Source organism: Apiospora hydei (assembly GCF_038363865.1).
Source record: "Apiospora hydei strain CBS 114990 chromosome Unknown utg000004l_segment0_segment0, whole genome shotgun sequence".
NCBI classification, from domain to species: domain Eukaryota; kingdom Fungi; phylum Ascomycota; class Sordariomycetes; order Amphisphaeriales; family Apiosporaceae; genus Apiospora; species Apiospora hydei.
The window spans coordinates 1,041,985-1,068,806 of NW_027117363.1; the positions used below are offsets into that span (position 1 = coordinate 1,041,985).

Genomic DNA, 26,822 nt, shown 5'->3' on the forward strand with positions numbered 1-26,822 from the left:
CTCGAAGAAGTCTACCGTACTGTGGTATTGAAGTCTATTGCTGAGAAACTTCTCCCTCTTCCGATGCCCAGGACAGGACGGCCTTAAGCTATGGGACGGACGAGACTCATGAGAGTGTCCTGATTTGGCGCACAACGATTTGCGCAAATCCTCCTTGATCCGAGGGGATAGCGACGACAGTAACGACGATGTTGTTTAACTGTTACATCACTCCTCATCTCAAAGTTCCCACTCAACCCACACTATTCAGAGGATTGGCGCTTTTAGAGGGGCAGGTCCGGACACAAAAACAGGCGGGACACGACGAACCCATCCAGCCAGAAGATCCAGCCATCGTCAACAGCAAGTCTTGCAAGTTTGGGCTGCGTTGCGGGTGCTTCGATATGTCAATCATTGCTCCGCCATCCCACGCAGGTATTCGCTTGCATGTCCCGCCTCATCCGAGCTGCAATAGAATGGGTACACCCTGATAGAAATGTGGTGGTTTCAACCGAGAGCATACCAATCATCTGCGTGGTATGCACGAGGGGCCAGGCAACGTACTCAAACAGCACCTCCCAGAAAGCGATTTGCATTGCACGACTCAACCCCCAATTGATCAAACCTGAATTGAATGCTTCAATTATTGAGAGAACATATTTCAGTTTATTACGCAAGCAGTGAATTAGCGGATGGGCTGCCCTGGTTTTCACTGAGCCTGTAAGCCGCACAAAGCCGTGTAAGCTGGCTAGAACTTGCTGCTGCTACGCTTGCTACTGTACGCCCAGCTGCTGCCACCAGAATCACAGTGGTAGTGGTGGGGGCCCAAGTACACCCACCCAGCATCAGCGGCTATTGATGGAGACTACTACAGTACTTCAGCTTTTGGATCTCCTCCAACATCTAACCACTACCACAAGGTCAAGATTAGCAGGGTAATAGTGGTAGATCGCCAGAAGCTCGGGTTTAGGGGTTCTGCCACAAGCCTAGCTGCCTGCTTTCGAGGGGTCTAGCATGCTGGATGGGCTGGAGCAAACTCAAAACTCTCTAGGCGAGAGCGGTAGCGAAAAGCCTAGGTAGGCGCTTTTCTTCGAAAAGCCCGTGGAAGAAGCAGGAGCGGAGTGCCCGCATATCGTCCGCACTGCTGGACCAGGATCTGTGGCCCCAGCACACGGTGTAACGACTAAGACTTGTGACAGAGTGACAAGTCGCATTTTTTTGTGATCGTGTCGCACAACGCGTGGCTCTCAGATGTTGCACGCACGACAACAGCAGCACCTTCACTGATGCGAATATTCCTTCAATGTAGCATTGGATCATTTGCTTCAAGACTGCCCACGTATCCCATGTTATGATAGATACATGAGTCTGCAGATCGCGTTGATGGCCCTATGTATACTGGAGTGGTTGCTCGGCAATCTCACCATCGATGTACACATGTCAGCGAATTTATCAATCATTGGTTGCATGGGCTGATGGTCGCTTCGAAGAACAAAACGATAAGCGGAGAACTTAAGAACCCGTAGCCCGAGTCTACGCTGGGAGCTACACATGCAGCATGCTCGGCCACCCAGGCTCCCATTGAATTTTGTGTATTTTGTGTGAGCAGCACACTCAACCATTGGCTGTGAAATGGAATCTGCAGGAATATCCTGCTGAGAACGAAGGGGGCTGGGCAAGGGTGGGCGGTCTGGAGCGAGTGTCAAATGGAAGTTGTCACCGGCTTTGCTTACGAGTTTGACCACGCTTGCGGTCAGTCCAGCGATAAGAGAATACTCGGATTCGGTTGCAGAAAAAGAAGGGTTCTCTCGCATACTCCGTACGTGGTGGTGGCTTGTCAATACGGGCACCAACCAACCAAGGGGAGTGCACCAACCTGCAGGCTTGATTAGGCCGCCAAACTCGGTCGTGAGGTCCGGCTCCCCATGTCTGCCTGGACCGCGAAGCCATTGCCGAATGAGGCCGAGCTAGCATTGCATAGGGGAAGCAGGCGCAGATACCAAGATTCTTCTTCGAACGATCAGCTCGCAATTCTCGATTCTGACGTAGGTCCCCTAGATGCGCGCTATGGGGGCTTGAGACTGTTCCTGCCAGCGGTGGGGCAGTGAAACAACAGCGAGCCGCAAAGCGCCAAGCTCAATACAATGAAAATAGTGGTGGATGGTATTCTGGAGAAAGCGGTCCCGCGTTTCCAGTGGAGGGATGGGCATATTGTGGACGGCATTGTGGGCGGATGGCACCCTCAAGTCCTGGTTCTCAGCCCTGTTACAGGAATGGGTGAGTCGGAATCAGGCTGTCGGTAACAACCTCTGACCCCTCCGGAGCAAAATGTCCGGACGTTCTGCTCTGCTCCGGCCGTCGACAAAGCAAGATGGATGAAGTCGGTCGAAAAGATACAAGTTGCTCTAACAATTTTTCCCAGCTCGTGCTCCATGCACTCGCGAGGCGATTCGCCAATCAATATCGACCAAGCCACATTACCCCTCAACTGCATAGCATTCTCGTGGCTTTGTAATCACTTGCCACAGCAACATTCGGTATTCTGCACGACCTGAAAAGTCCATTGAACGACTTGCGCTGCATACCACCAAGACCACCCAAACCACAGAGAGGGAAAACAAGGCACTTGGTAGGCTAGCTCCTAGCAACCGCACCGCGCACTCCTTATTTCCAATACAATCCGCCGATCTCTTTCCTAAACCGACCGAGTCGCCACTGTCCAGGCCCTTTCGCCCATTTCTTTCGAGAGGAGAGAATGCCATGCTTTGGCAGATGGGATTTGGACATGGTGTGCTCGGTCCTGCGCTCCGGGTCTCCATAATCTTTCTGCTTCTCGCATTTTGCGTGCAGCGCAGCTGGCTCACGACGACGTAATGCCCGCCCGCGCCCACCCTGACGTCGCAACCCCCAGAAGATCGACGAGCCCCCGAACTATCTGCGGACTTTAGAGTTGAATATGTAGGTATCTGGCCCTGAATCCGGTCGTCTCCCTCTCCGCATCCTCTCAGCAAATCAAGAGCGTCCCAGCCTGTGGGAGCTCTCCGGGGTCCATTGGTTGAGAAAGGGCACGAAAGGATTTCCTCATTGGCATAACCAGTTCCCGTCACGCAAGAGGCCCAGCATATGCGGCCCAGCATACCACCAAACCATGTTTGCCAGTAGTTAAGAACATATGACTGCGAATGCAAGCCCGTTTCTTCTATGAGACCGAGACGACAGAGTTCTGATGGCATCCCAAATTCCAAGAGAGCGGGCAAACTGACAGCAGGCAGCTTCTTCATCCTCGTTTTTAACTTTAATACCGGGTAGGGTCCTCGACGCTCTTTACGGCCTCTTTTTCAGCCTCACAAATAGTAACCACCAGACCCGTCGGCAAAAGTTTGAAGATGCGCTTCTTTTCGAACCCCTCCCTAGCGTGAGGAAGCAAGCATAGGGTACCAGCCGTTCGGGCAAATCGGCCTGATAGGTAGTTTGTTCTTCCCGCTCAAGAGATCTGTCCGGAATCTATTGCAAATCGTCCACAAAAGTATAGTGCAGATTGGCGCTTCAATGTCTCCTACTAAATCGAATCAATCAGCCGTACGCCGCAATGTCCGCACATAGATGAGTACATGGGTCGCATCATCGACATTCCTGGGGCAGATCTCGATACTGACAGCACAGCCGAGACTAAGTGCGAATAGAGACATCGACGGTCCCAACGCTTGAAGCTTGGCGCCCCGGTCAGAGTCGCCCGTCGCTTCACTACCCGCCACACTACACAATTGCCTGCCCACTCAAGGCTGATCTCTCGGCAATCATTGCAAGGTATCAGGCCACTTACCACGTTCCTGGACGGCGTCCCAACAACATACTGTACATGGCTCCACTACCATAGCCAACCCGTGACAATGGGACGCCAATGATCTGTGCAGCTCAACGGCCGGGCAGACGTTCCGAGAACGGCCTGTAAACGCTATCACGAGCGATGCATACGCCGGTCTTTTGGACACGCACTGAGAACCCTAGATGATGGGAGGTTATTTCTCTGCGGTTCTTATATCGGTATTGACTGCGGGTAGAGGCCGGCCGCTTCCGCGGCCTCATCGTTGAATTCCTTGGAAGACATGGACCCCGTGTCCACCACTCAGCTTTCTTTATCATCCACCACCACATGGCTCACCTCTCAAGAATGCGCCTTTCCTGTGTTATCCTGATATGAACGTTTTGGCATTGAACTGCTGAGCATCATGTTTATGGATTCCGGTAAAGAAGCTCGGGCGTTTGACCCCTTACCGAGGCCACGCCCGGCTTTCTTTTACTTTCTCTAGCACAGCAGGCCGTAAAGACAATGCCAGTGACTATGAGCCGCGCTATTGGCTTTGTCTCGCCGGTTTGGCCTCGCTGTTCCCGAGCTACACCAAAATATCGCTCGCTGTACAAAATGACATCAGTTCTGGCTTGCTGCCGACCATCGAAGACGACTATGCCATATGAAGTACTTCGCAAATTGCCTACGACATGGTGGAATGAGCGACCTGACTACCTGTGAGCGTTGTCGCGGGAGGAAGGTTTAGTCTATCGGCAGGGCTACGTCAATTAGTTGACAGGAGCACCATTCCGGACGTGGGTGGCTGGAGTTTGGACGCGCCAACAGCACTCGAACCAATCTCCCCCACCCAGGACTGAACTTCGATGCCATAAAAAACCCGATTGTCAAAAGCCCATGCGAGCCACGCCCATCAAAATTGCATGGTTGCTTTTTTTCCCTATTTTTCTCTCAGAGTGCCTAGGGCGACTTCTCCTCCCGTGCGTCCAAGACAACAACACCAATGCATAGCTCCCGATCCAGATCATGTGGGGGCGCCCCAGATCTTCGGGTCGAGCAACTGAGATGGCCTGATGTTCAGCGTGTTTCCTGATTTCAAATTCCTCGCATGTATTGTTCGGTTGACTCACTGCGTGGGCGGGTGCTGCTTACACTGCGGTAACGTAGCAGGAGTAGATGCCGTCTGGAATACTGGAGGAATCCATCGAAATAGAAGTTATGTTTCAGTCCCATGCCCCCTGCACCAGCTCCCGGCCTTCTTTACGGTGAGGATCTGAAAGCATACAATTCTTGCGAGAAACGATTCGGAATCAGCTCGGTTGAGGTAAGCTTCGCTCCTGGACTGTTCTTCCATCACATCTTCTTCTACGGGGACCTTTGCACGCGCGCCCATTTTGGCTCGGTCCCGAGCCCCAGGTGCTGGCCTGCGCGCTACGCTAAGCCCCCTATCCATTGGCGTTACGCCGCGAATAGTGGCAGGGCTAGGCAGGCGGGTAAACGGGGTCTCTTCCCTTCCTGCCCTGGTCTAAACCAAGAAAAGACAAGACATACCGTGAAGAAGGAAAAATATGAGGCCGTTTTGTAAGTGACGTGACTTCGCGTTTGCGCGCAGGTTGCTGGAAAGTTGGTTTGGCTTTAGCCTCACCGTAGCGTGGGAATTGGTCTCAACCGAAATGGGACGACATCGAAGATCTTGCCGGGACGGACCAAAGGAAAAACGGCGATACCATTTTCTGGAAGGGTGGATGCCCATCGGCCGCAATCGCTTCTAGAGTTGCCCGGCTTCCAACTCGAGGGCCTTTTTAATTTACGCCATTTTGCATCTTGAAGCCCGAATCAAACGGAATGGGACTGAATATGGTTAGGTGAGCGCCCGATGCAGGTATTTTGGCCTACTTGGATCGCGGCCGATCGATCGTGAAGGCCGCCCAAGCAACGGTGCATCGTGGACCTCGTCATCGTGGACTTCAAACGGGATCCTACCTTCACTGTCCTATGCCGATTACCTGTTTCCGCACCATGAGTTATTTTCCAGGTCATAGAAGCGATTGTTAGCAGCTGTCGCGGATCTGCTGATCAGAAATCATGTAATCCAAACCCGATCATGAGTAATTCCGATCATCATCCATCAGAAGGCTTCTCCACCCCGGATGATGACCAAGAACCGCGGTCCTGGTCCCGGGGCCTGCCTCACGTGATTTGTGCAGCCGCCGCGCCATGCGAGACGAACGCTCCCTAGTACACGGGAGTCAACCAAACACTTGGGCGTTCGGTGCCATGCCGTCGGTGGGAACGGGCGGCTGGGACAGGGTTAAAGGCGACGCTGGGAACCACGAAGGATGAAGGCAGCAGTAATTGGGCAACGGAAGGTGAGTGAACGGAGCAGAAGAAGTAAAGGCCATGTTGACGGGCAGCCGAGAGCGCCAATTTGAGGGGTGCCTATCGCCGTCATACCCGAACGACATCGACATTCGTTCATTGTATGAAGGGGCCATCCTACACGAATGTTTGCCTATCTGCAGCATGCCTACCAGACGATTCAATCCGGGGCAAGTTTGGGCCGCGACAGTGCTACGGGGATGCGGTTTGTTGTCACGCACGTACGTTGGGTGCGACGTAAACAAGCTACACGCAATTCTCGACCGTGAGACGAGTCGGCGAGGAAGAGGGGGAACAATAGGCGGAGTGGTCATCCTTCATATGCCTGCTCCATTCCAGCCCTGGAGATTCTTCAAGTGGCCGTTCTTACTTCTAATCTTATTGTATTGAAGCATCCTCGTTACCCCTCTGTAATTCAACAAGACGACTACTACCACCTATTCTACCTCGTAAGGGTTTGGGATCAACATGTTGTCAGTCATAGCCCTCGGCCTTCGCGTTATTATGGCAAGTTCTCACGCCCGTTACCCACAGCAAGATCCGAAGACCATCACCACTGACCTCATGAACCCCAGCTCATCTGCGGCGCGGTAGTGTTCGGCTTGTCCGTTAGCCTGGCGAACCAGCAGCGCGTGGGCTCTGCGCCCCCGGAGATAGGCTTCAGCAGCTTTGCTGGCGGCTTCGCCATAGTCACCTGCCTGGTCGGGGCGGCGGGGCTCTGGGTGGACTCCATCCCCGGGATAGTCACCATGGTCATGGACGGCATTGCTGCGGTGGTGTACCTCGTCGGCGGTATCGTGAGTCTTCTTGTTGTTCCGGGCCCTCCATGCACGAGAAGTGTGTCGATAAATGAGATATTCAGCTGACATGCCAGGGTATCAGATTCTAACGAGCGCGCTCAAGAGCGTTTCGAGCTGTACTGGAACCAGCGACGATGAGATAATTGCAAGAGGATATAACAAAGTCCTTAATTTCGGTTGTCCGACTATGGACTCGACACCTACCCCGGCGTGTGCCGACTTAATGGTTACGGATTCGGATCTCAGCGCCGACCCGACGATACCGAGATGCCAGCGTGCTATAACGGACTATTCTTTCGACTTCGTGGGCCTCGCGTTGTGCGTGGTGATGGTGTTTTTGGGCTACGTCCTGGCCCGGCGCGGGGGAAGCAGGCCTACCGTTGCCGCCCAGATATGATCTTCGGCGGAGCTCTGGTTCCGATACGGCTCCCATACACATACGCATATTGATTGGAGTGGCTTCCATCCAGGACAGGTTTCCTTGAGGGAACATTGGTGGCCGGGCTTGGTGGTACCCCTTACGCGGATGGCAGGGACCGTGTCATCGCTTCAAGTCGGAGGTCTGCGCGAGTTCGGCAATGTATTTCGGGTGCCGGTTAATTAAACAGTGGGGACGGCACACGCGACTGATAGGCAAAGCTCTGGTTGATCTTGGGATGGATGTTGACAGCTTTGATGGGCGTGGAGGTTCGATGTGAGGATTGCACAAACAAGCTGCAAGACTTGGTTCAGAGTGTTGTCCTGAGTGCCACAGGCGCGGTGTATGATATTGACTGCCTTGGTCTAATTCTGGCCGTAGAACTGAACACGAGGCCACCATTAATCATATCCTCTTGGTGTTATAAGCTCTCGTCCTCATCTACCCAACTGATACATGCGTGCAGTAATACAGAAAGCCGACGCTCTTCGAGCAATACACCACTGTATGTCGTATGCTCATCATATCGGCGTGTGGTTTCGTCTCGAAGCCAGATCCCTAAAACGGAATCAGCGCTTGGTCTTGCCTCAGGCAGTATGTGCGGGAAACAATGGCTTACAACAACAGCATCTTCAGGTCGTGCGGTTGGCAAGCTCCTCCACGGTCGGGTGGTCCTCGCCCTCATTGCGGAACAAGTGAATGTAGTTGTTGAATACCTTGACGATGGCTTGCTTGATGACGTGCTCGTATCGGAAGTATTCGTTTCTCCCCAAGCGGGGCACAATGGCCTCCCTGGCATCGACGGCGTCAGTCCAAGACTCCAATGTACTAAAGAGAAAGGCGGGATGGACCAGTCGTGGCATAGGGTTGAAGACTTACACCCGAGCACGATACTCCTTGTTCACGGCGTCCAAGATGATCTTCTGGTCGTCTGCGGCGAGGTCCACGTAAGCAGTAGACTGAAGTCTGGACTTGACTTTCCTGCGACCCTCTCTGAGGCGATGCCTGATCTTCACTTGACAGACCCTGAGAGCGGCAGCCGTGAGCGGGGTACTTTCCTGTGAATACATGCCGGGGAACGGGTGTGCTGCGGACGTTACTGGGCCTGCCGTCGTATTTGCTGATTGTAGTAACAGTGTTGGTCACTGGTAAATGTTTTCCAGCCCATTCGAAGTTGGTGTGGTTTTTGGGAAGGATGAAGTTCAGAGGGAAGCTACGGGCAGTGAAATTGGGGGGTAAGCAGCGCCTTCCTTGCAAAACCAAAGGCCGGTTGATCGTCTTGCACCAGTGGTCAAGTAGATCAAACCACCTACATGGCCCGCCGAGCAAGCCGGTGGGCGACCAAGTCACTCTGAATTAATTACATATGTAAGTAGGTATATTTCTGTAGGTAATACCAAGAATGAATCTTTACTCGTGTCTGGGCTTGATATGGGGTGCAACCCGGGAAATACACCTGGGCCTGAATGCTGCTGTGGTTGCTGTTAGGTACATTAATACCACACTCATCTGTCTTATTGACAAACCTTCTTAGGTATCACTCATGATAACTACATTTGTCGCCGATACATATAGCCCCGGTGGTACAAGTCTCGAGAATCTTGTGCGGACATAGGATGGCGCGTGCGGTCACATCGAGATAAAAGTGCTGTAGGATTGCTTCTGATGGCATTGAGGAACATGTTGAAGGGGTCCTCGCTTCATTCCAGCTTGTGGTATGATCGGTCCTAGCTTATATCACCTACACTACATTATGACACAAGACGATAAGTCCATAAGGGCTCGTGGGAAATAGAAAGTCCAACATAAAACTATCTCTAAAAGGGGGTTCTTCACACAACCGCACTGGAGCTCATACACCTATTACCTCTTAATATCCAAGTTAAGTCATCATCTCCTTGATGATGCTGCACTTGACCACCCTGGCAACCTGCTCCGGGCCACCGGGTTGGAGAAGCGTGCTCTTGTGATAGACGAGCCTCCGGTACACAGCGATGATCAGACTATGTAGCACGCCGCAGACTACGAAGATGTCAGGGCAACGTAAAGCTGGGGAGGCTCATAGATGATGCAGGAGCCCCGGATGTTGGATTTGACGTCCAGAGCTTTGGCACAAGTCATGTCAGCTGGAGGCTGGTGGTCATATATATAAAGAGCTGTCCCTGGATTCCAGGTCCTCAACGTCTTGGCGGTTTAACTCGAAGTAAGTCAGAGCATCAATTTCCGAAACACTTCAACAATCGCAAAACTTGGTGAGAGGTAATCAAGACACAAAGCTCTGGAGTGTGAACTAGATTTCATCATCCCAAATACCCCAGATTTGGTTGCTCAAAAACCGTGTGACACTTCAGTATAATCCGGGAGTATCTCGAAAAGATCTTTTTCTAACTGGATTGGAGAGACGCGATCCGTGGGGTCTCCCAGGAGCATTTTCCTTTCCACGTATTCCAGCAGCTCACGCGTATATTCATCGAAGTTCTCTGCCCTTCGCAAGTGCTCGTGCCACTCGAGTACTGTTTGCGACAAATTTGTGCCATCGTGAAAGCAACCGGATGGTGATGAAGTCCTGCTTCAGTTGTCAACTTTGATCCATAGCCGACCTGTGTATCTCGATAAGACTCACAATCTCAAGGATCGGAACTCAGCAATTCCTTCAGAACCTAAAATAGCCCATGTAGCTGCTTCAGAGAATACACAACCCGTAGACCATACGTCGGATTGATACGTGAGCTTTGTGGTGTTGGGATGGACCAGCTCTGGTGCGCCTACATCACTTCCGATTTAGCTAGTTATCCTTAGTCAAGAGAACCCGTAATCTCTTACCGTAAATAAGCCTCCCTTTTCTAGCTTCGGTAAGTGGTTCTTGGTCCTTACGTTCAGACCACTTTTCGATGTCCATGGACTCCATGGCGCCTAGACCTAGGTGTCCCGAATAGATCGTCGCCCATGCTAATGTTTTTGGCAAACAGAGTTGATGGGTTGATATTGAAATGCCAGCTGGGGATCTTCATCAGTACATATATAAGATCATTGGGTTGATGGCTTACTGAATATCTTCAGAAGGTGTTGTCCCATTTTCAGAAACCTGGTATATCTCGACATTTCTCAATCCCAAAGCAATGTCATGCAAACTTTTCAAATGTATCTTGACCTTTTGGGGTGCATCTAAGTCGTTTGGTGACATGAAAAGGTCTTCCATGGTGAAGTCTCCCCATTCCTTTAATATGTAAGTGCTGCTATGGATATTCCAGACCCCGAAGCATTGGATGATGGTGGGTTTCCCTAGGAGGGATTTGTGGGCAAAAACTTCGGATTCGTCCAGATCAATATTACCCCGAACACTTAGGGCCCATTGATAGTATAGCTGTGAATTCGGTACTGAATCAGCTTCGATATCTAAAAGGGCCAAATCAACTTGATGGGCCACTTACCTCTCCATCGTCCCCGGTGATGGGCCTACCACGTATATATGTCGACTTCAATCTGACACACCCGACTGGAACGCTGACCTTGTAGGTCGAACCACCAATGATGCTTTTCATCGTGATCGGTAGAATCGTGTGGTCATCGTCGCCAAGGTGGAGATGTTCCCCGAAATACTGGTACAAAGCTGATATTGGAGTTTCAAAAACCTTTCGGTTAAGCGCAGGGACTCATCAGACGTTGCTTCTTCCGCGTCCCATATGTTTTGTAACTGGGCCTCAGTCACAGGTAATTGGGAATCAAGGGTGTCGAATAGCCAGAAGCTCTTGATGTATGAGCCGTTTCCCAGTTGCAACAATACGGCAAATATCCTGAGCCATAGCCTCTCGTCGTCTTTTCCCATATGCTCCTCCAGAACAGGGATGATGTCAGCCAAAGAACCAGGCAAGGCCCGAAGGATGCGGCCAGCATTAGTCATAGTTCCGCTTATGTCGGGGTTGCGAAACCAATAGAGTAAGCGCTGATCCAACAGGAATGGTTTCTCAGCAATGACAGAGAACCTAGTGCATCGCTTCATCTCGTGCTCGAATTCCGCCATCACTTGGGACTCGGCCTCGCGATCAGCAAAGGTGTTCAATGATGGAGAGTCTTCATACTCGGATCCACCGGCAGAACTGTCAAAGCTTGAAAGAGAAGACAGTGATAGCCTGGAGTCGGCTCCGCCGGACATGGCCACACCACTGCCGGAACCGTGAGGATTCCCATCCCCCTCATAATCCAAAGGCGACGTGAGCATGGCAAACTTCTCCATGTGAGATGCAACGTGGTCGGTGAAGTCAACCTCAAAAGGTCCTTCCGAGCCGCAGAATAGGCATGTCGACCTTTCGTCCGGTTGATCCGAAATAGTCATATCCAGGAGTCTCTGTATCTGAGACGTGTTCAGCTCTTTGTGATTATCCATCAGATGGTGGAACACTGTCGACTCTGAGCCACATACGCCGGGATGTTCAATGCAGTGCCAAACTCGGCGATGAACCAAACGCTCGTGTTCTCTCCATGCGATACGATCCGCATACAAGGCCGTGTCTTCTGGGCATTCTTTGTATGTGCAGATGTATGGCTGGAAATCTTGAAGAATGTGCTTTCTAGTTCGATGATTAGAGGTGGTGACCTAGAGAGTTATGATGCGTCCGACTTACCGCCAAGCTTGCCCCTTAAAGTGTCTCAGGGGGCAGGTGAGTTGACAATAAGGACAAGTATACTCTCTCGCCTGAGGGGGATATGCGGGGGTGGTGGATGGGAATATAACCCATTCGTATCATATCTTGTCGACATATAGGATGTTTGCGATTTCGAATCCCAATCTACGTCGAGGTTTGGTGCGAAAATGGTGGCCTCGGTTGCTGAGGTGGCTGTCTTCTGCTCGGAGACCACGGTCTTTGGGACTGCACTCGGAACGGGGGTTTCCAAAGGGGGCGTTTCCGTGTGTGGTGCTGATTCACCCTCCGGTCGCAACTTTAACATTGAGCCCTGGGGCTTTCCCGAAACCTTGGCCAGCTTTGACGCATGTGCTTTCCAATAGGAAAAGCATCGGCGTCGGTTGGTGTTCGCAATGCTGGCTCTCTTGATCAAGTAGTCAGACGCGTGGTCAAGCTTGTGACCGCCCTGGAGATGGAAGTCGGCAACCAGGCCCTTGACACGCAAGTGGTCCTCTTTTTCATATTGCTCAAACACATCTTCTCCAGTATGAGGGTCCCTCTCGCGGTGAAGCTGGGCTTTGAGTGTCGACTCCACTGTGGCTCTGGTACTAGGATTTCGAATTCTGAACGAAAGCCGATGCAGTTCTGAGAGTAAATCATCCACTCTGCCCAAGTTGAAGGATAGTTCGTTGTCGATGATCGTGCTGCCGCTATCGTCGCTGTCCGTATCATTCTGCTCGTCTATGTCGGTACAGTCGCCAATGGCATCTTCCATGGGGACGCGATCACCCTTCACTATCAGACAGCCTAGACAGTATCAGTAGGGCGAAAGTTCCCCAAAGAGAGAAGACCCACTGATCTTCAAGAGATCCTCCGCCATGCCAAGTATTCTGACAATGGCATTTCGGATCGCTGTCGAGTCGCGCAGGCGATGGTCTAGTGCTGAGTGGCCTGTGTTCAAGGCACCGAGGTTGCCGGCCCATACTTTCAAGCGTGCAGCTTGGTCTTCCACCTGTGGAACGGGTAGGTTGTTGCGATGATCTGCAGGTCCGTTCTCTAGCAGTTTCGCAAGACTAGCGAAAAGCTCTAGACATGATGTAGTCTGAGCACGGAGCGTCGCCATGATTGATGCTGTCCCCCTCAAACTGCCATAACAAGAATTAAAGGCATGATCTGAAAGATTGCACGTCGACGAGTTCAAGATGGACCGGAACCCAGCGTGTTGGTTGTAACGTACCCCTCTTGTGCTTCGTTGATTTGATAGGCTGGCGACGCGCTCATCCCCCAAACCACGCCCAGCAACTCAAACCTGCACCGGAGAAACCCCGCAGTAGCAACAACGCATCGTCTGCTTTTAGAAGAAGAGTGTATATGGAATCCAACCTCTAGTCACAAGGATGGCTGAAGTTGCCGGCCTCGTTCTCGGAGCAATTCCATTGTTGATAACTGCCCTAGAGCACTCCGACGATATTGCCCGTCCTATCGACAAAATATTAAGGTGGAAAAAGTATCGAGATGCCCAAATCCTTCAGCTAAACTACTGCTCTGTCAGTTATGATCAGACGCTACGCCTTCTTCTCAAGAATGTTGTTGACGAGGAGGAACTCAGCGACATGCTCCAAGACCCACAATGCGGCACATGGGGAGAGTTTGGTCTCGAACGGGACTTGAAAGCCAAGCTCGGAATGGCGTACGACTCTTGCATGTTTACCATTCTGGAGATGGATTTGGTCATGAGAGAGATTGCCAGCAACTTTGATGAGCTGGGTGGCTCAAGTCAGGTACGGCGCCTTCCGTATCGTTATACTCCTCGAGTCTAACAGTCGATCTGTATAGGTACAGAAGGCTGGTCTGCGAGCAGTGCTCAATACCACCTCTTCAACTGATGCGACTCCAGGTCGGGTCAAGCGCTTTGATTTCGCGACTCGTCTGCGCTACCCAGTTTCACATCGGAAGATCAAGGAGTCTATCGAGAAACTGAAGAGGTGCAATGAAAGGTTGGATGACTTCATCGATAAAGCGGGGAAAGATGCAAGACGACTTCGGTCCGCCACCTCCCAAGATCAATTTCGTCATGCCACTAGATGAGATACGACAGAATGCGACGCAGATATACAACACGATCACACGATCATGGTGCGCCTTCCACAATACGCATTCTGCAGCTTGGCGTCTCGATTCACGGACCAGGCGTCGGAAGAAGGTCGGAAAGCGGCCGATGAACCAATCTGGAGCCAGTGAGGCAGGTCGTTTCAATGATTCCGTGTTGGATTCGCCTCATTTGGTCTGGCTTCACACGGAGTTCAATTGCCAGAACGAGATTGAGGCGGTGATACGGTGAGTTTTCTTGGCTGTCGCCTGCCAACGCAATTTTCTGATGCGCCAGTAGCCCCAAGCAAGGACCAAAGGTCATGTTCGTCGACACAGCTCTTGATGATCTCTCGTTTGAGGTGTCCCGGACTTTGGTCCATGTTACAGACATCTGCTCTGCGTTGAAAATGAATCCACTTCAGCAATTGAATTCCGTCTCGATAACGAAGGCAGCCTGGGTTACCATAGCCGCAGCACCGGGCAGTCCTTGTCACTCGACAAGAGGGGCGAGACGTTGGAAGAACTGCTGCCAAAACGCACATTCCGTATCGGAGCTGTAATGGAGGTTTACACACTGATAATCAACCTGATAACCACTTTGGTTCAGCTTGGGGGACGCCATGGCTGCGGAAGCCCTGGACGAAGAAGGACATCATGTTCTTTGAGATCCAGGGCAGTGCTCCTGGCAATCTCGACATCCTCCATCCGTACCTGATCAACCAGCATCCTCCAGGTAAGCCAACTTATGATTTCTCGGTCGCACGTACTAAATTGTTTCGTAGCTGCGATTCCTGACAGTGCGATTTCACCTTGGAACGATGTTGATCGCAGCAACATCCTGACGTTGGGTATCATGCTATTGGAAATAGAGAGTGCCCACTGTCTCGAGGATTTCCGTAAACCCGAGGATGGCCCACCTAGCTTGGGATCGAACCTCCTAGTGGCAGCGAGGGTGCTTCACCAACGGCACCACCAGGGAGCGATGACGGACGGACTGGCAAGAGCCATTGAACATTGTCTGCAGAGCTCCATTGACCGAATGGCAAACTTCAACGACAAAACCTTCGTTGACGCCTTCATAGATCAGACTGTTGGGCCACTGGAGAAAGAGATGCGGTGTCTCATGAACTATTAGGTAGACTTCTAGTTCACGTCGCCCAGGATGTTGACGTGGTGCGGTTCAAGGTATGGGATACTTGACTTTAGTCAATGGACTTGGGGAGGATGGTTTTCGCCAACAAAGGGAACGATGCAAGGATGGAAGTGAAGCTTGGAAGATTCAGACAGAATCGCATGGGAACATATATGATGTGAAGCGTAGCCTCTGCCAGGATGATACAATGGGATGCACTGTTGTAAAGGTTCCCATGCCCAACTCTTGTTGTAATGTAAGGCTTTCGTTTCTGCTAAGCTGACTTAATTGAGACGAGGTTCGGGGGCAGAAAAACAAAACAAAAGACCGGAATCCAAATGGTAGCTTCAAATACTTGGGCTGCATTACCCATAGGGCAAGCTAATAAAAGATCCGGCAATTTGACGGGTTTCCATCCATAGATGCTTAACTTGAGAAGAGCAACCCATTATGCAAACACTGGACTGGTAGAGAGAGATGGGTTTTGGCGGAAGCTTGGTTGCAGACTGAGCAATTGGATTAGCAAGTGCCATTAGAAAGGCTGCATGCAACATAAGTTATCTAAGAAGCACTTTTCTCAACAAGCATTAAACGCTCCCGCCTGGTTAGCTCAATCGGTAGAGCGTGAGACTCTTAATCTCAAGGCTGCGGGTTCGACCCCGCATCGGGCTCAATTCCCGATGCATCCTATTCAATAGGATACTTCGATTCTTTTTTGCTCTTTCTGTCCTCTTCCTCCTTACTCTGTCGAAAACTTTGGCGTACTTTAATATTTCATGCTTGCTTTTTACTACTCAGGCTGAGTTGGTTACCAACCGGTAGTAGATAGAGGTTCATACATATATTTGGCTAGTAGGCTGGTATCAAGGCTCTCAATTAGCATCGCTCTCAACCTATCTATCTTGGGTACTTAACAAAGTTCAACCTCGGTCCAAAGGAGGCACCTTATTCTATCGTGACGGTCTAATAATATAATATGAATCTGCCACTCCTCAAGCTTCTACGACCTCTTTACCTACTTCGCCTAATGCCTTCACCAGCCCTTCTACTGTTCCTTTCAGTGTCTGGCAGTTGACCACGACCCTGAAGAAGCTGCCTTTCGGCCCCGGGGCGTAGTCCACCATAAACCCTCTCCCTATCAGCAGACCCACCATCTCCCGCGTCCTCCTCGTGTTCTCCTCTTTGGTCTCGGCCAGCTTGCCGCCGGGTGCGTAGTAGAAGCAGATCTGCAAGCACGGGGGCGGGTTGGAGGACGCGAGCTCGAAGTCGGGCGCGGCGTCGATCAAGTCGGCCATGTGCGCCGCCATGGAGAACGCGTGGTCGATCATCTTCTCGAACCCGGCCGCGCCGTAGTAGATCCACGCCAGGGCCAGCTTCAGGCTGTCGGCCCGGCGCCCGCACTGCAGCGTCAGGTCCGCCAGGTCGTAGACCTCGCCGTCGTCGCCCGCGCCGTGGAACAGATAGCCCGCGGGCAGCGTGTTGGCCTTGTGGAAGACGGCGAGGTCGTTGGTGAGCAGGAACGAGCACGTCACGGGCACGTTCATCATCTTGTGCGGGTTGACGGTGATGGAGTCGGCCAGCTCGCTGCCCGCGAGCTTGTGCTTCTGCGCGGCCGAGAAGATGCACGGCCCGCCCCACGACCCGTCGATGTGCAGCCAGAGCCCGAACTCGCGGCAGACGGCGCTGATGGCGCGGAAGTCGTCGAACGACCCCAGCACCGTCGTGCCCGCCGTCGCGTTGACGTACAGCGGGGTGCGGCCCTCGCCGTCGTCGTGGACGCGCAGGACCGTGGCCCGCAGCGCCGCGGGGTCCATGCAGCCGGTGCGCGGGTCGACGGCGACGGGCACCACCGCCGCGGCGCCCATGCCGCACGTCACGGCCGCCTTCTCGACGCTGTAGTGCCCGTGCGCGCTCGTGAAGAGCACGAAGCGCCGCGCGCCGTTGCCGGACGTCTTGCACTCCGGGTACAGCGCGTTGCGCGCGATGGCGATCGAGGTCAGGTTCGAGGCGCTGCCGCCTTGGCAGCTGACGCCGCCCGCGCGGGGGCCGGTGAAGCCGAAGAGGTTGGCCAGTTGGCGGGCTGTGGTTTTCTCGATGAGGGTCAAGACGGGCGAGACTTGGTAGACGTGGACCTAGGAATGGTGAGTTAGATGTAGGGCCAATTTGTGATGGGGATGAGAGTTGAGGGTTAGGGGCCTTCAGGGGTAATGAGACGGGCGGTGACTAACATTTGTGTTCAAGATCGATAGCAAAAGCTCGGAAACTACACCGACCTATAGTTTTTGTCAGTACCAGATTCAGCTTAAGGTCCCAATGATATAGACTACTTACAGCATTTGTACTCGCGTACAGCTTATCCAAGAACCCCCTGATCCCAGGTGTTCACACTGTACTTGAGCACATCCTGGATCGTAGCCAGCAGTCCCTCCTCTCCTCTGCCTTCCGCCTCTGGGAGCGACAGCTTCAGTTTCTCGATGAGCTCGGCCGGCTTATGTGTATCGACCAAAACATTCTGTGGTTGACCATTGGCGCCTTTCGACACTTGGCCAGTCGCTTTAAAAGAGGCGGCTTGATCTGCTGACCTGACGTACGGTACTATGAGAGATTTGACGGCATCGATCAACTGTAGATTTGGTTAGTGAGTATACTGCGGTGTAAAATGATGTAGCCAGGCAATACATACATCTTCGAGCTCATCGGCACGCTGGAGGGGCTCCCCAGTAGAGCCGTTGAGTTCCTTAGCAATAGACCCCATAGTTGACGCCGTGTAAACTGTCTTTTCAGTAGAGCTGCTTTCCAAACTCTAATTGCCGAAAACAAGTAGTGTATAGCAAGATGAAGATTCTATAAACAATTCTATACTCATGAGTTATATAACAAAGTCGATGTCGCCTTCCATCAGACCGAATGTTGTTCCCGTAACCCATTTTTCTCCCCATGAATCATCTTGCCGAGCCTTTGCCGGATGGGGCAAGTAAGCTAGATGGTGCCATAACTGGAAACAATGGGGTTATTTTCTTTCGAAGCTATTGTCTACGGACATGTCTGCAGTTTCATCACCGTAGAGAGTTTTAACCGCAGCGGAAGTTGTTTACATATGACTTTTCTGTGTAACTATCTCAGGGATGTGTTCTGTGGTAATAGCTTTAAGGATGGCCAGAAGAAACTACCTGGTTAAGGTGCGCGTGCAGTAGGATGTCTCAGATCAGGTGTTGATCCTCCCTGCCCATTACCATGCATATCCTTGCACCAGTGGACCCTCCGTTCCCCATTGCATATCACAGATCAGATCTGACTTGTACGACGAAATTCGTCGAGTCTTTCTTCATCTCTCCACTCGGATATCGAGTTGTGTGCGATATGGGGCCTCGGGATGATTCTGGCCTAACTACTGCAAGCCACTGGGCTCTCTGGCGACCTCACACACAAGACTGCATGAACTGCATGAGGATCAGGATGTGAAGTCGGCTGTGAATCTGCACCCGCATCTTTCTTTCAACTAACGAACACGTTCCGACGAAAAAAATATAGGTTTGCTTATTGAGCATTGTGTTTGATCGCCGGTGCTGCGGTGGAACGATCCTATCCTCTTGTTCTCGTTGAAATCATCTAGACTCGTACATGTGGTGTGACCGACGTGAAGACCGAATTGACCGAAAAAGTGACCCAAATCGCCCATACGCCAGAGAAAGGTATCATAAGGTAAGTGTCAATGCATCGTCATGTTCAACTGCTCGCGCCTCTTCCCTCCCTGTCCTTCTCCTTCTCTCGTGTCCTCACCTGTAGTTTTTGTGACCGAGAAATTAGTCGAGTCGCTTTTTCGCATCGACGCTGTCTGCGCCATTGACTGGTTCGGGTTCTTTGCCCTTGGGTTTGGGGATGGTACCGATGTCACCATCGTCCTCTTCGTCCCAGTTGTCCACGGCGTTCTCGTCCCAGGTATCGACCTCTTCTTCCAATGTCTTGCCGGTCGCCGCTCGCTCGCTGGTGGCCGGGGCTGCGGACATTATGCCTTCCTCCTGGTCAGCGTCGGTCAGCACCGAGCTCTCGCCGAGCTCGACGTCTTCAACATCTTCGCCAGGGACGGCGTTGTAGCGGCGGGAGCGCTTGCGCTCGAGCATGCGCTTGTGGTACCAGTTGCAGAGCGCGAGCCCAGCGAGACTGCCGACGACATTGGCGACGATGTCGTAGAGGTCGAAGACGCGGCCGTTGGGCAGGAAGCCCTGGAGGAACTCGGAGCCGATGCCAAGGACGGCGGTGCAGACGACGAGGGTCAGGTTCGAGGTGCGCCGGCGGTTCGTGTCGACGATCCAGTAGAAGACCACGGTCAGCAGGAAGAAGGTGAAGAGGTGCAGGACCTTGTCGTTGACATAGTAGTTGAGCTGCAGCGACGAGAGGCCGACGTAGCCTGCAAGCAGGCAGAGCAGGAAGAAGACGCCTGTAGCAGGGAGAATGTCAGAAGTGAGACGCGCGACATTTTCGGAGCTGGTAGCAATGATGGCGATGCTCGCTTGCTTTAGTGAGCAACGTGGAAAGCTTGGATGGACTGACCTGCAAAGGGTAGGCGGATGTGCATCGTTGTCTTTGTGATGCAAGAGTTAGGTAAGGTAGGGTATGTGTTGGTTGGAGCTGGGATTAGGCTAGAATCGCAAGCAGCTTGTATGATGCATCATTGGGAATATATCTATAGAGTGTTCAGGAGAGACGAAGCTTCGAAAAGGATGGAGAGCTTCGGGGAATGGGCTTGTCTGCTATACGGAGGAGGTTTGAGCATGTAGTGTAGCCTGGTTGGTGGTCATCTCTTCTTCTCTCGATGTTCGGTTGGGTTCGTTCTCCCAGCTGAAGAACAGAGAGCTCTCCCACTTGCGCCGCATCAGAGCCCCCACTCTTTCGACTCTTTCTGGGTAGCTGGCTGCTCGAGGTGGTCGGTGATCGGGATTGCGGCAAGGAGCCAAGCACAGCACTTGCTGCTGGTTGATGCACTGATGGCAGAGAGGCCCAATTCCATCAATTGTCCAGGCTGTTCTGTACGCACTTAGCGAGCCGTGTGGCTGGGCTTTACTGCCACGTTCAGCGACCCAAGCAGTGATCAGTGGGGGGCACATTCACTCATCGACTCCCCCCAAAGAGCGCTACGCTCGATTGGACATGGGGTTTCAAGGTTCCTTCACGTTCATGCGGAACGCGGATGTGGAGAGGCAGAGAGAGCGCCTGTTTGAGAGTCGCGATTCACATGTCCGTATCAAATATCTGGCTACTACTTTTGATAGCAATCGTCAGATGAGGCGCATCCAACTCACTGATGCCGTGAGGTGCAAATGGGCGTGCCCAGGGCTTCTGGCACCGTAATACACGTGATGGCTTGCCAAGCCTGTGAGCCTCACTCAGGTCATCTTGATCAAACGATACCTACCGATGATGATGGATTGCGGTAAGACGGAGAAAAAGCCGATGCGCTCTTAGTTGGTGAAGATGGATCAATTTGATTGAAATCAAGCAAAGAAGCCTGGGCCAGCTGGCTCGATTGGCCGGATGCGGCTGCTGAATGGGTGGACAAGGTACCGAGCTGGGCCAGCGACCAGAGCTCAATTGCAGGCCGAGGGAATGGGGCCATCTTGCGAAAAGTAGATAGAAGGCTTCGGAGAAAGGCAGCGATCAGATTAGACGCGAGTGCACCGCTTTTGACTTGTTGCGCGGTCGTGATTGTCCAGTTGTGGACAATTGGTCGCGTGTACCCTTTGGCAGTCTGGATGCGGTCATATCTGGAATCAGGACCAAAAAACGGCCGTCTCTAACACTCTCCCGCCAAAAAAGCGTGATTCCAGAGGTACTACCCTTTTCGGCCCAGTAATTGTTAACCTCCTCTCTCGACATACGCGAAAACGCCCTCGACTTCCAACCATCGAGGCATCACCATTCTTATCGGTATTGGCCTCAATTTTTGTGATTCCATCTATTTCGATGTCGCTTGTTCCGTTAGTTCTCTTTTAGGCGCGCGATTCCCCCGTGGCCATCTCCAGAACGCGCCATTTGCACACGCATGGCGTCCATCCGGAGCCCATCCCTATAACACGCCCACGGCCATCATGTCCATCATGAACGGTCACCACAGCTGGCAACCGTCATCTGGAACTACCATCAACGGTAATCGTAGCTTTCATCAATCTGATGATGGCCAGCAGCGAACCCAGACTCCTACGACGGATGGCGCCATTCAGTTGATGCCTGAGGCATCTCTCGACCAAGAGGAAGACCGCCGACGCGCCTACTTCGCCGACAGCTATCGCCGCACCGCATCCAAAATCGCGCTTTTGTTTGATGACGAGGGCGGATACAACTATGCCGGTATCGAGTCCCTCCGCCACCCCATTACCCTCTCCGCGCCCCTGCTGCCCCCGACAACCGACCATGGCCCCGTTGAAGAGCGGCCTGCGAAACGGGCGAAGCGAACCATCGATGAAGACGACTATGGCGACGATGACGATGATGAAGACGAGGGAGAAGAGGCGACCAACACCTCCAATGCCTCGCCACTGAAATCCAAAACTACACAGGTCGTCGGCGCCTTGCCGTCGCCCTCCAAATCCGGAAGCTCTCCCATACAGGCGCCTCATTCGCCCGGGAGACATCTGGACAAGGCAAAAGAGGAATCGTCGCAGGGTTCGCAAATATCCCAAGCCCAGGCCAAGTCTTCTGAAGATGCGCGGAAGTTGCTGGAAGAGGCGCGCACCGCTACCGAGGAAGCAGCCAAGCGCAGCTTCCATACCCTGTTCTACACCCTGCAGGATGACAGAGCTGCCATGATAGAACAGCAGCAGCTCGAAGAGTCGGAGAAGATGCTACAAGCCGAGATGGACAAGAACAACAACCCCGGCGCCGCCAGTGGTCCCACCGGCGAAAATTACGGATCGCTCAGCAGCGCCAACCTCGGCGCATCCAGTCTAACCCTCAAGCATTTGATTGCGCGAATCGACATGAAGCGCGAACTCGTGCGCGCGTCCGATGCTGAACTCCGCTCCCTCATGAATGAAGTCCGGAAGAATCGCAGCAAATGGGCCAGCGAGGAAAATGTCAACCAGGAAGAACTGTACGAGGCTCTGGAAAAGGTCTTGACCGAGTTGAAGGCGCACACAGAGTATTCGACGCCTTTCCTGCAGAGGGTGAATAAAAGAGATGCGCCGGATTATTATAACCGTGAGTCAATCCTGTGTTCGTCTACTACCTACGCAAGCCATGTTAATCCCCGACAGTCATTACCAAGCCTATGGATCTCGGGAGCATGACCAAAAAGCTCAAGTCGCTTGCCTATAAATCCAAGGCCGATTTCGTCGTCGATCTTAACCTGATTTGGGACAACTGCCTGCGATACAATCAAGAAATGACACACCCGTTGCGCCGTATGGCGAACGGCATGCGCAAGGAGGCGGAGAAACTCATCCCGCTAATACCGGATCTGGTCATCCGACCTCGCGCCGAAGTTGAGGCGGAAGAACGACGGAAGCAAAACGGCGGAGATGACGACGCCGGCGACGATAGTGACGATGAACCCATCATGTCCTCCCGAGGTCGCATTACTGGTGGAGCCAAGGGTACGAAGTCCAGGAAAGCCCCCTCTGATCAGAAAGAAGACACACCAAATGGCGAACAGAAGCCCGTCCTTCAGCTCAACGGCCTACTGGGAAAAGTGCAAAGGGAGGGGTCCGAGGCTGAGGGGAGCAATGGCTTCGCAACGCCTCCAGTTGGCGGATCCAGCACTCCCAGTGGCCTAAATGGGCAGTCGGGTATAGGCAGCAACGTCGACGCTATGGACATTGATGGGCCTTCCCTCAACGGACTGGCTCTTAACCAGGCCTTGAATGAGGCTCAGGAGCAGGTCTATGAGGATGACGAGTACAAGCATTACAAGCAGATCACCAAGATGGGCCGTGCCAAGATCGCAAAGCGCAGGCTCCAGCTTTTCGAAGGTCGCAAGCTAAATGTGGACGAACCTGCGTTATTGCGAACCAAGCCGGGGATGCGCAGGTATCTGCGTCACAAGGAACAGGCAGAAGCATGTGGGGCGTTTAGTCCAACGGCTGACGACGCGGCTGCTAAGGATATCAATGCTTCCGAGACCTTGGCCGAGGGCATGGAAGAAGACGTTGAACTTGTGGTACCTGATTGGTACGACCCTCAGTGCATGATTCCTGATATCCCGCCAAAACTTCAGTGGCATGTCGACAATGAAGGCCAAGTCATCAACCAACACGAGGAATACCTCCGGGCCATTCCAGCTGGATACTTCACAGCCCCACGAGCTCCTCTGGCGGAGAGGTTCGACGCAAACCTTCGCCAAATGCAAGAGACACGGAAGCTATGTTCCAAGATCGGCGTCGTCAAGCAGATGCAGATTCAACAACAGGTAGGAAATGTGCACCTTCGGTGACAGTCATATCACTAACACCCCTCAGGTCTATCAAAATCAGTTTCCCAAGTACAACCCTGAGCCATTCCAAGAACAAGACGTCGACCCGCAGGTTACGTGTGGCGATGATCTTGTTATGGCACCCGAGCTTTGCAGGGCGACATTACAGCGATCTGTCGCCAAGATCTTCTACCACGCTGGGTTCGAAGAGATGCAGCCCTCGGCCTTGGATACTGTTACGGATATCGCTGCGGATTATTTCGCCAAGCTTGGCAGTACGTTCAAGATGTACAACGAAGCCGAGCGGAAGGATCCCACACCCCAGTACGCCCAGCGCGGTGCTCGGGTACAACCGCGGTACACCGATGAGGAAGTTCTGCTCCATACGCTGCATGAAAATGGGTACGATGTTGAAACACTGGAAAGCTACGCCAAAGACGAAGTGGAGCGACTTGGTAATAAGTTGACTTCGATCCACGAGCGTATGAAGAACCATTTGGCCGAGATTCTACGCCCTGCACTGAACGACCAAACGACGACCGATGGTGGCGCTGCTGCCTTCAACGATGGAAGCGAACAGTTCGTCGGCGGTGATTTCGCTGAAGAGCTGGGAGAAGACTTCTTTGGCTTCAAGGAACTGGGTCTTGCTGGAGAGTTGGGCGGCATGCTATCTGTCCCCCTGCATCTCCTCCAGTCGAGAGTGCACAACCAGTACCAAAGCCAGAACCCAACCACCGATGCCATCGATGCAGTACTATTCGAAGATCTTCCACCCCAAGATTCTGTCACCAAGGAGAACATCCAAGACCAGATTGGGCTCGTCAAGAACTTCTTCTTGGCCAAATTGCACGCTAATGGGGATGCACCTTTGGTCGAAGATGAGGATCTACCGGTGAAGCAGCGACGTCCACGACCTCGTCTTGGCGCCACCGGCAAGATTGTCTCGCCGCAAAAGCGACCGCCCAAGGAGCAGAACGCCATCAACAAGAAGAAGAAGAAGATGGAGGCTGCTGCCGCTGCCGCTGCCGCCGCGCAAAAGGCCAATGGTGGCGTAAACGTTAGCCCCAGCAAAGGCGATGTGAAAAAGCCGCCAGCCAAATCCGATTCCTCTGCGCCGGCTGACGGCTCTTTGTCATTACCTGCAGCACCCGAGATGACCCACATGGAGAGCCAGGGCGGCAATAGTCAGACGGACAAAGACGATACAGGCATACCGAGCCCCGAGAGCATGGAGCACTAGAGAGGTGTCCGTAGCTCTTCGGTGGTCTCGGATGTCACTCTGGGGAGCGAGCCAATGGATCTGGATTCGGATTAGCTGTCCACTATACCTCGTCTTGATCTGAACGGCCACTTCTCTTTCCTCCTTACTGTCTCTCATCACCTACGAGGGTCGTCTCCTTAATTTTCTTCTCTTTCCCTTTTCTTCGTTTAATCGTTTCACCTCCTATACTCTATACCCTGTCTGGTGGCCATATTTGCGTTTTTGGGTTACGCCGGAGAGGCCCTGGTTGTTACGTCTCTTCCAAGATAGGACATCTTGGCTGATTCCAACCGGGGACACCTCTTACGACAAAGTTACAATCCGAAATCATGTGATTTATCCTTGTTTTACGGCGATACACCAGGTTATTTTTCTGCATTTGGGCGTCTGAAGCAAGTCGAAAAAAGATCAACACCAGGTCGTTGACACAATACTGGTGTTCTTGGAGTTGTTGGGTTTGTTTCTCACCGCACTTGGCGTTTTACCGCGCTCTGGTTGTTCGCCCTAGACCATACGACGGACGCATTTAATGGTGTGTCTTGGACGACACTTGCATATATCGACGGCGGTTCTTTCTCAAGGAGCGATTTACGCGGCTAGATGGTTTTCCCCTGGGTCATGGGGGAAGAGGAGAAAAGGAGTAAGGGGGTGGTGGGAGCCATCTTTTCTTCCCGTCTTGCGCTTCTTTCTTCTCCTACACCTATCACATGGTCGCCTTCCCTATTTTGCCATCGTCCCAGCCTCGAGGGGGGATAGCACACGAGATAGCCGCATCACGAGCTGATGGAACGAAGTCGGAATGATGTTCTCCAGAGGTGCAACAACGAAAACATGGAAACCTCAGTGGCTGGCTGGCTAGATGGAATGAGTCAAGGGGGTGACGCATGGTCGATAGTGAACGGTGACACGACGATGGCCTGGCTAGATAAATATGAAATGAAGCGAGAAGGAAGAATCAAAAGGGGTCTTGGTTTTCTTTGCTGGTCGTCGCTCCGTGGCGATGGCTGGATCAACTTTTGTACATATACCCAAGACCATACTGTTATAAAAATACAGACCAGTGATATGATTGACGACTGCTTGCATGAAGACAGATGGCTACGTGTTGTATTGTAGGGTGATCTGCTTTGTTGTCGTACATATCTTGAGCTATTGGATTGCGGTCCCATCTTCGAGTCTATCTTGCCTGCTTCTACGGGATAAGGTCTTTGAAGTATGATTCCATTGCATTCGTGGCCATCGGCTTGCCCTGCGAGGACATGATCTTGTTGGCAAGTGACATGATGTCGGTTCCTCGCTTGTATTAAGTGGGAGTGGTAGGTAGGTAAATAAGTACACGGGAGCAATGGGACAATCACAACAGAAGGCAGAGGAGGTTCATATTCCTAGATGGAGCTTTACTTTTCTAACCACCAACTGGAGCTATTTAGCTCAGTCGGAAGCTGATGTGTTTACCCTCCTAGGGTAGAACTTGTTCGATAAAATTAACCCTAGGCTCGTTGTTTATTTGGTCGTTTTTCGTACGGTTCGAACCTGACGCAGGGTAGACCTAATCAGCATTTTCTTTTTATTCCTTTTCCCTTTCCCACATGCATTTTTTCCCCTGCTCTACCACAAGATATTATCGAAGGTGTTGCTGGTTTGGTGAACGTGGTTTGGAATTGGTGTGTTCATACACCTTGGTGTTTAGTTGGCTTTCCCTCATGTGTACAAGTCTGTATTTACAACCGTGCTACATTAATATTAATAATATGTACAGCACGTAGCCAGTCATATATATCAATTGACTGAGATTCAAGTGAAATGAGACTTTGGAAATTGTAATTCTCTTCTCAAATAATGTCCGTTTGCAAGTTTTAATTGGCACAGTTTCTTTAAGCGTTCGATCCATGCATGAGGTCTATCACCACCGCCGTCTTATCGAGGCA

The 26,822-nt window shown here is 52.2% G+C and overlaps 7 protein-coding genes across 7 annotated transcripts; 3 read left to right on the forward strand and 4 right to left on the reverse strand.

Annotated features, from left to right (window-relative positions):
- Positions 1-6,741: 6,741 nt before the first annotated feature.
- On the forward strand, positions 6,742-7,363 carry PG997_002849 (uncharacterized protein; the record flags this gene model as incomplete). Its single annotated transcript, XM_066807164.1, has 2 exons — positions 6,742-6,963; positions 7,049-7,363. Coding segments are annotated over 2 exons (537 nt in total), but the record flags the coding sequence as incomplete, so codon positions are not given.
- A 653-nt stretch (positions 7,364-8,016) lies between these two features.
- On the reverse strand, positions 8,017-8,454 carry PG997_002850 (uncharacterized protein; the record flags this gene model as incomplete). The annotated part of the gene is made up of 2 exons (XM_066807165.1): positions 8,017-8,212; positions 8,264-8,454. The coding sequence occupies 2 exons, from the start codon at positions 8,452-8,454 to the stop codon at positions 8,017-8,019; spliced, it is 387 nt and encodes a 128-aa protein (XP_066670783.1).
- Positions 8,455-10,922: 2,468 nt separating this feature from the next.
- On the reverse strand, positions 10,923-13,129 carry PG997_002851 (Protein kinase domain containing protein; the record flags this gene model as incomplete). Its single annotated transcript, XM_066807166.1, has 5 exons — positions 10,923-11,735; positions 11,805-11,952; positions 12,007-12,020; positions 12,176-12,813; positions 12,862-13,129. 5 exons carry the CDS (start codon positions 13,127-13,129, stop codon positions 10,923-10,925), a joined length of 1,881 nt encoding a protein of 626 aa, XP_066670784.1.
- A 274-nt stretch (positions 13,130-13,403) lies between these two features.
- On the forward strand, positions 13,404-15,232 carry PG997_002852 (uncharacterized protein; the record flags this gene model as incomplete). The annotated part of the gene is made up of 5 exons (XM_066807167.1): positions 13,404-13,787; positions 13,843-14,003; positions 14,485-14,642; positions 14,705-14,830; positions 14,880-15,232. The coding sequence occupies 5 exons, from the start codon at positions 13,404-13,406 to the stop codon at positions 15,230-15,232; spliced, it is 1,182 nt and encodes a 393-aa protein (XP_066670785.1).
- Positions 15,233-16,221: 989 nt separating this feature from the next.
- PG997_002853 (glutamate decarboxylase) lies at positions 16,222-17,984 on the reverse strand (the record flags this gene model as incomplete). The annotated part of the gene is made up of 4 exons (XM_066807168.1): positions 16,222-17,361; positions 17,458-17,502; positions 17,595-17,852; positions 17,913-17,984. 4 exons carry the CDS (start codon positions 17,982-17,984, stop codon positions 16,222-16,224), a joined length of 1,515 nt encoding a protein of 504 aa, XP_066670786.1.
- Positions 17,985-19,032: 1,048 nt separating this feature from the next.
- On the reverse strand, positions 19,033-19,805 carry PG997_002854 (VanZ like family protein; the record flags this gene model as incomplete). Its single annotated transcript, XM_066807169.1, has 2 exons — positions 19,033-19,667; positions 19,781-19,805. The coding sequence occupies 2 exons, from the start codon at positions 19,803-19,805 to the stop codon at positions 19,033-19,035; spliced, it is 660 nt and encodes a 219-aa protein (XP_066670787.1).
- Positions 19,806-21,315: 1,510 nt separating this feature from the next.
- PG997_002855 (uncharacterized protein) lies at positions 21,316-24,873 on the forward strand (the record flags this gene model as incomplete). The annotated part of the gene is made up of 3 exons (XM_066807170.1): positions 21,316-22,423; positions 22,480-23,630; positions 23,680-24,873. 3 exons carry the CDS (start codon positions 21,316-21,318, stop codon positions 24,871-24,873), a joined length of 3,453 nt encoding a protein of 1,150 aa, XP_066670788.1.
- Positions 24,874-26,822: the final 1,949 nt, after the last annotated feature.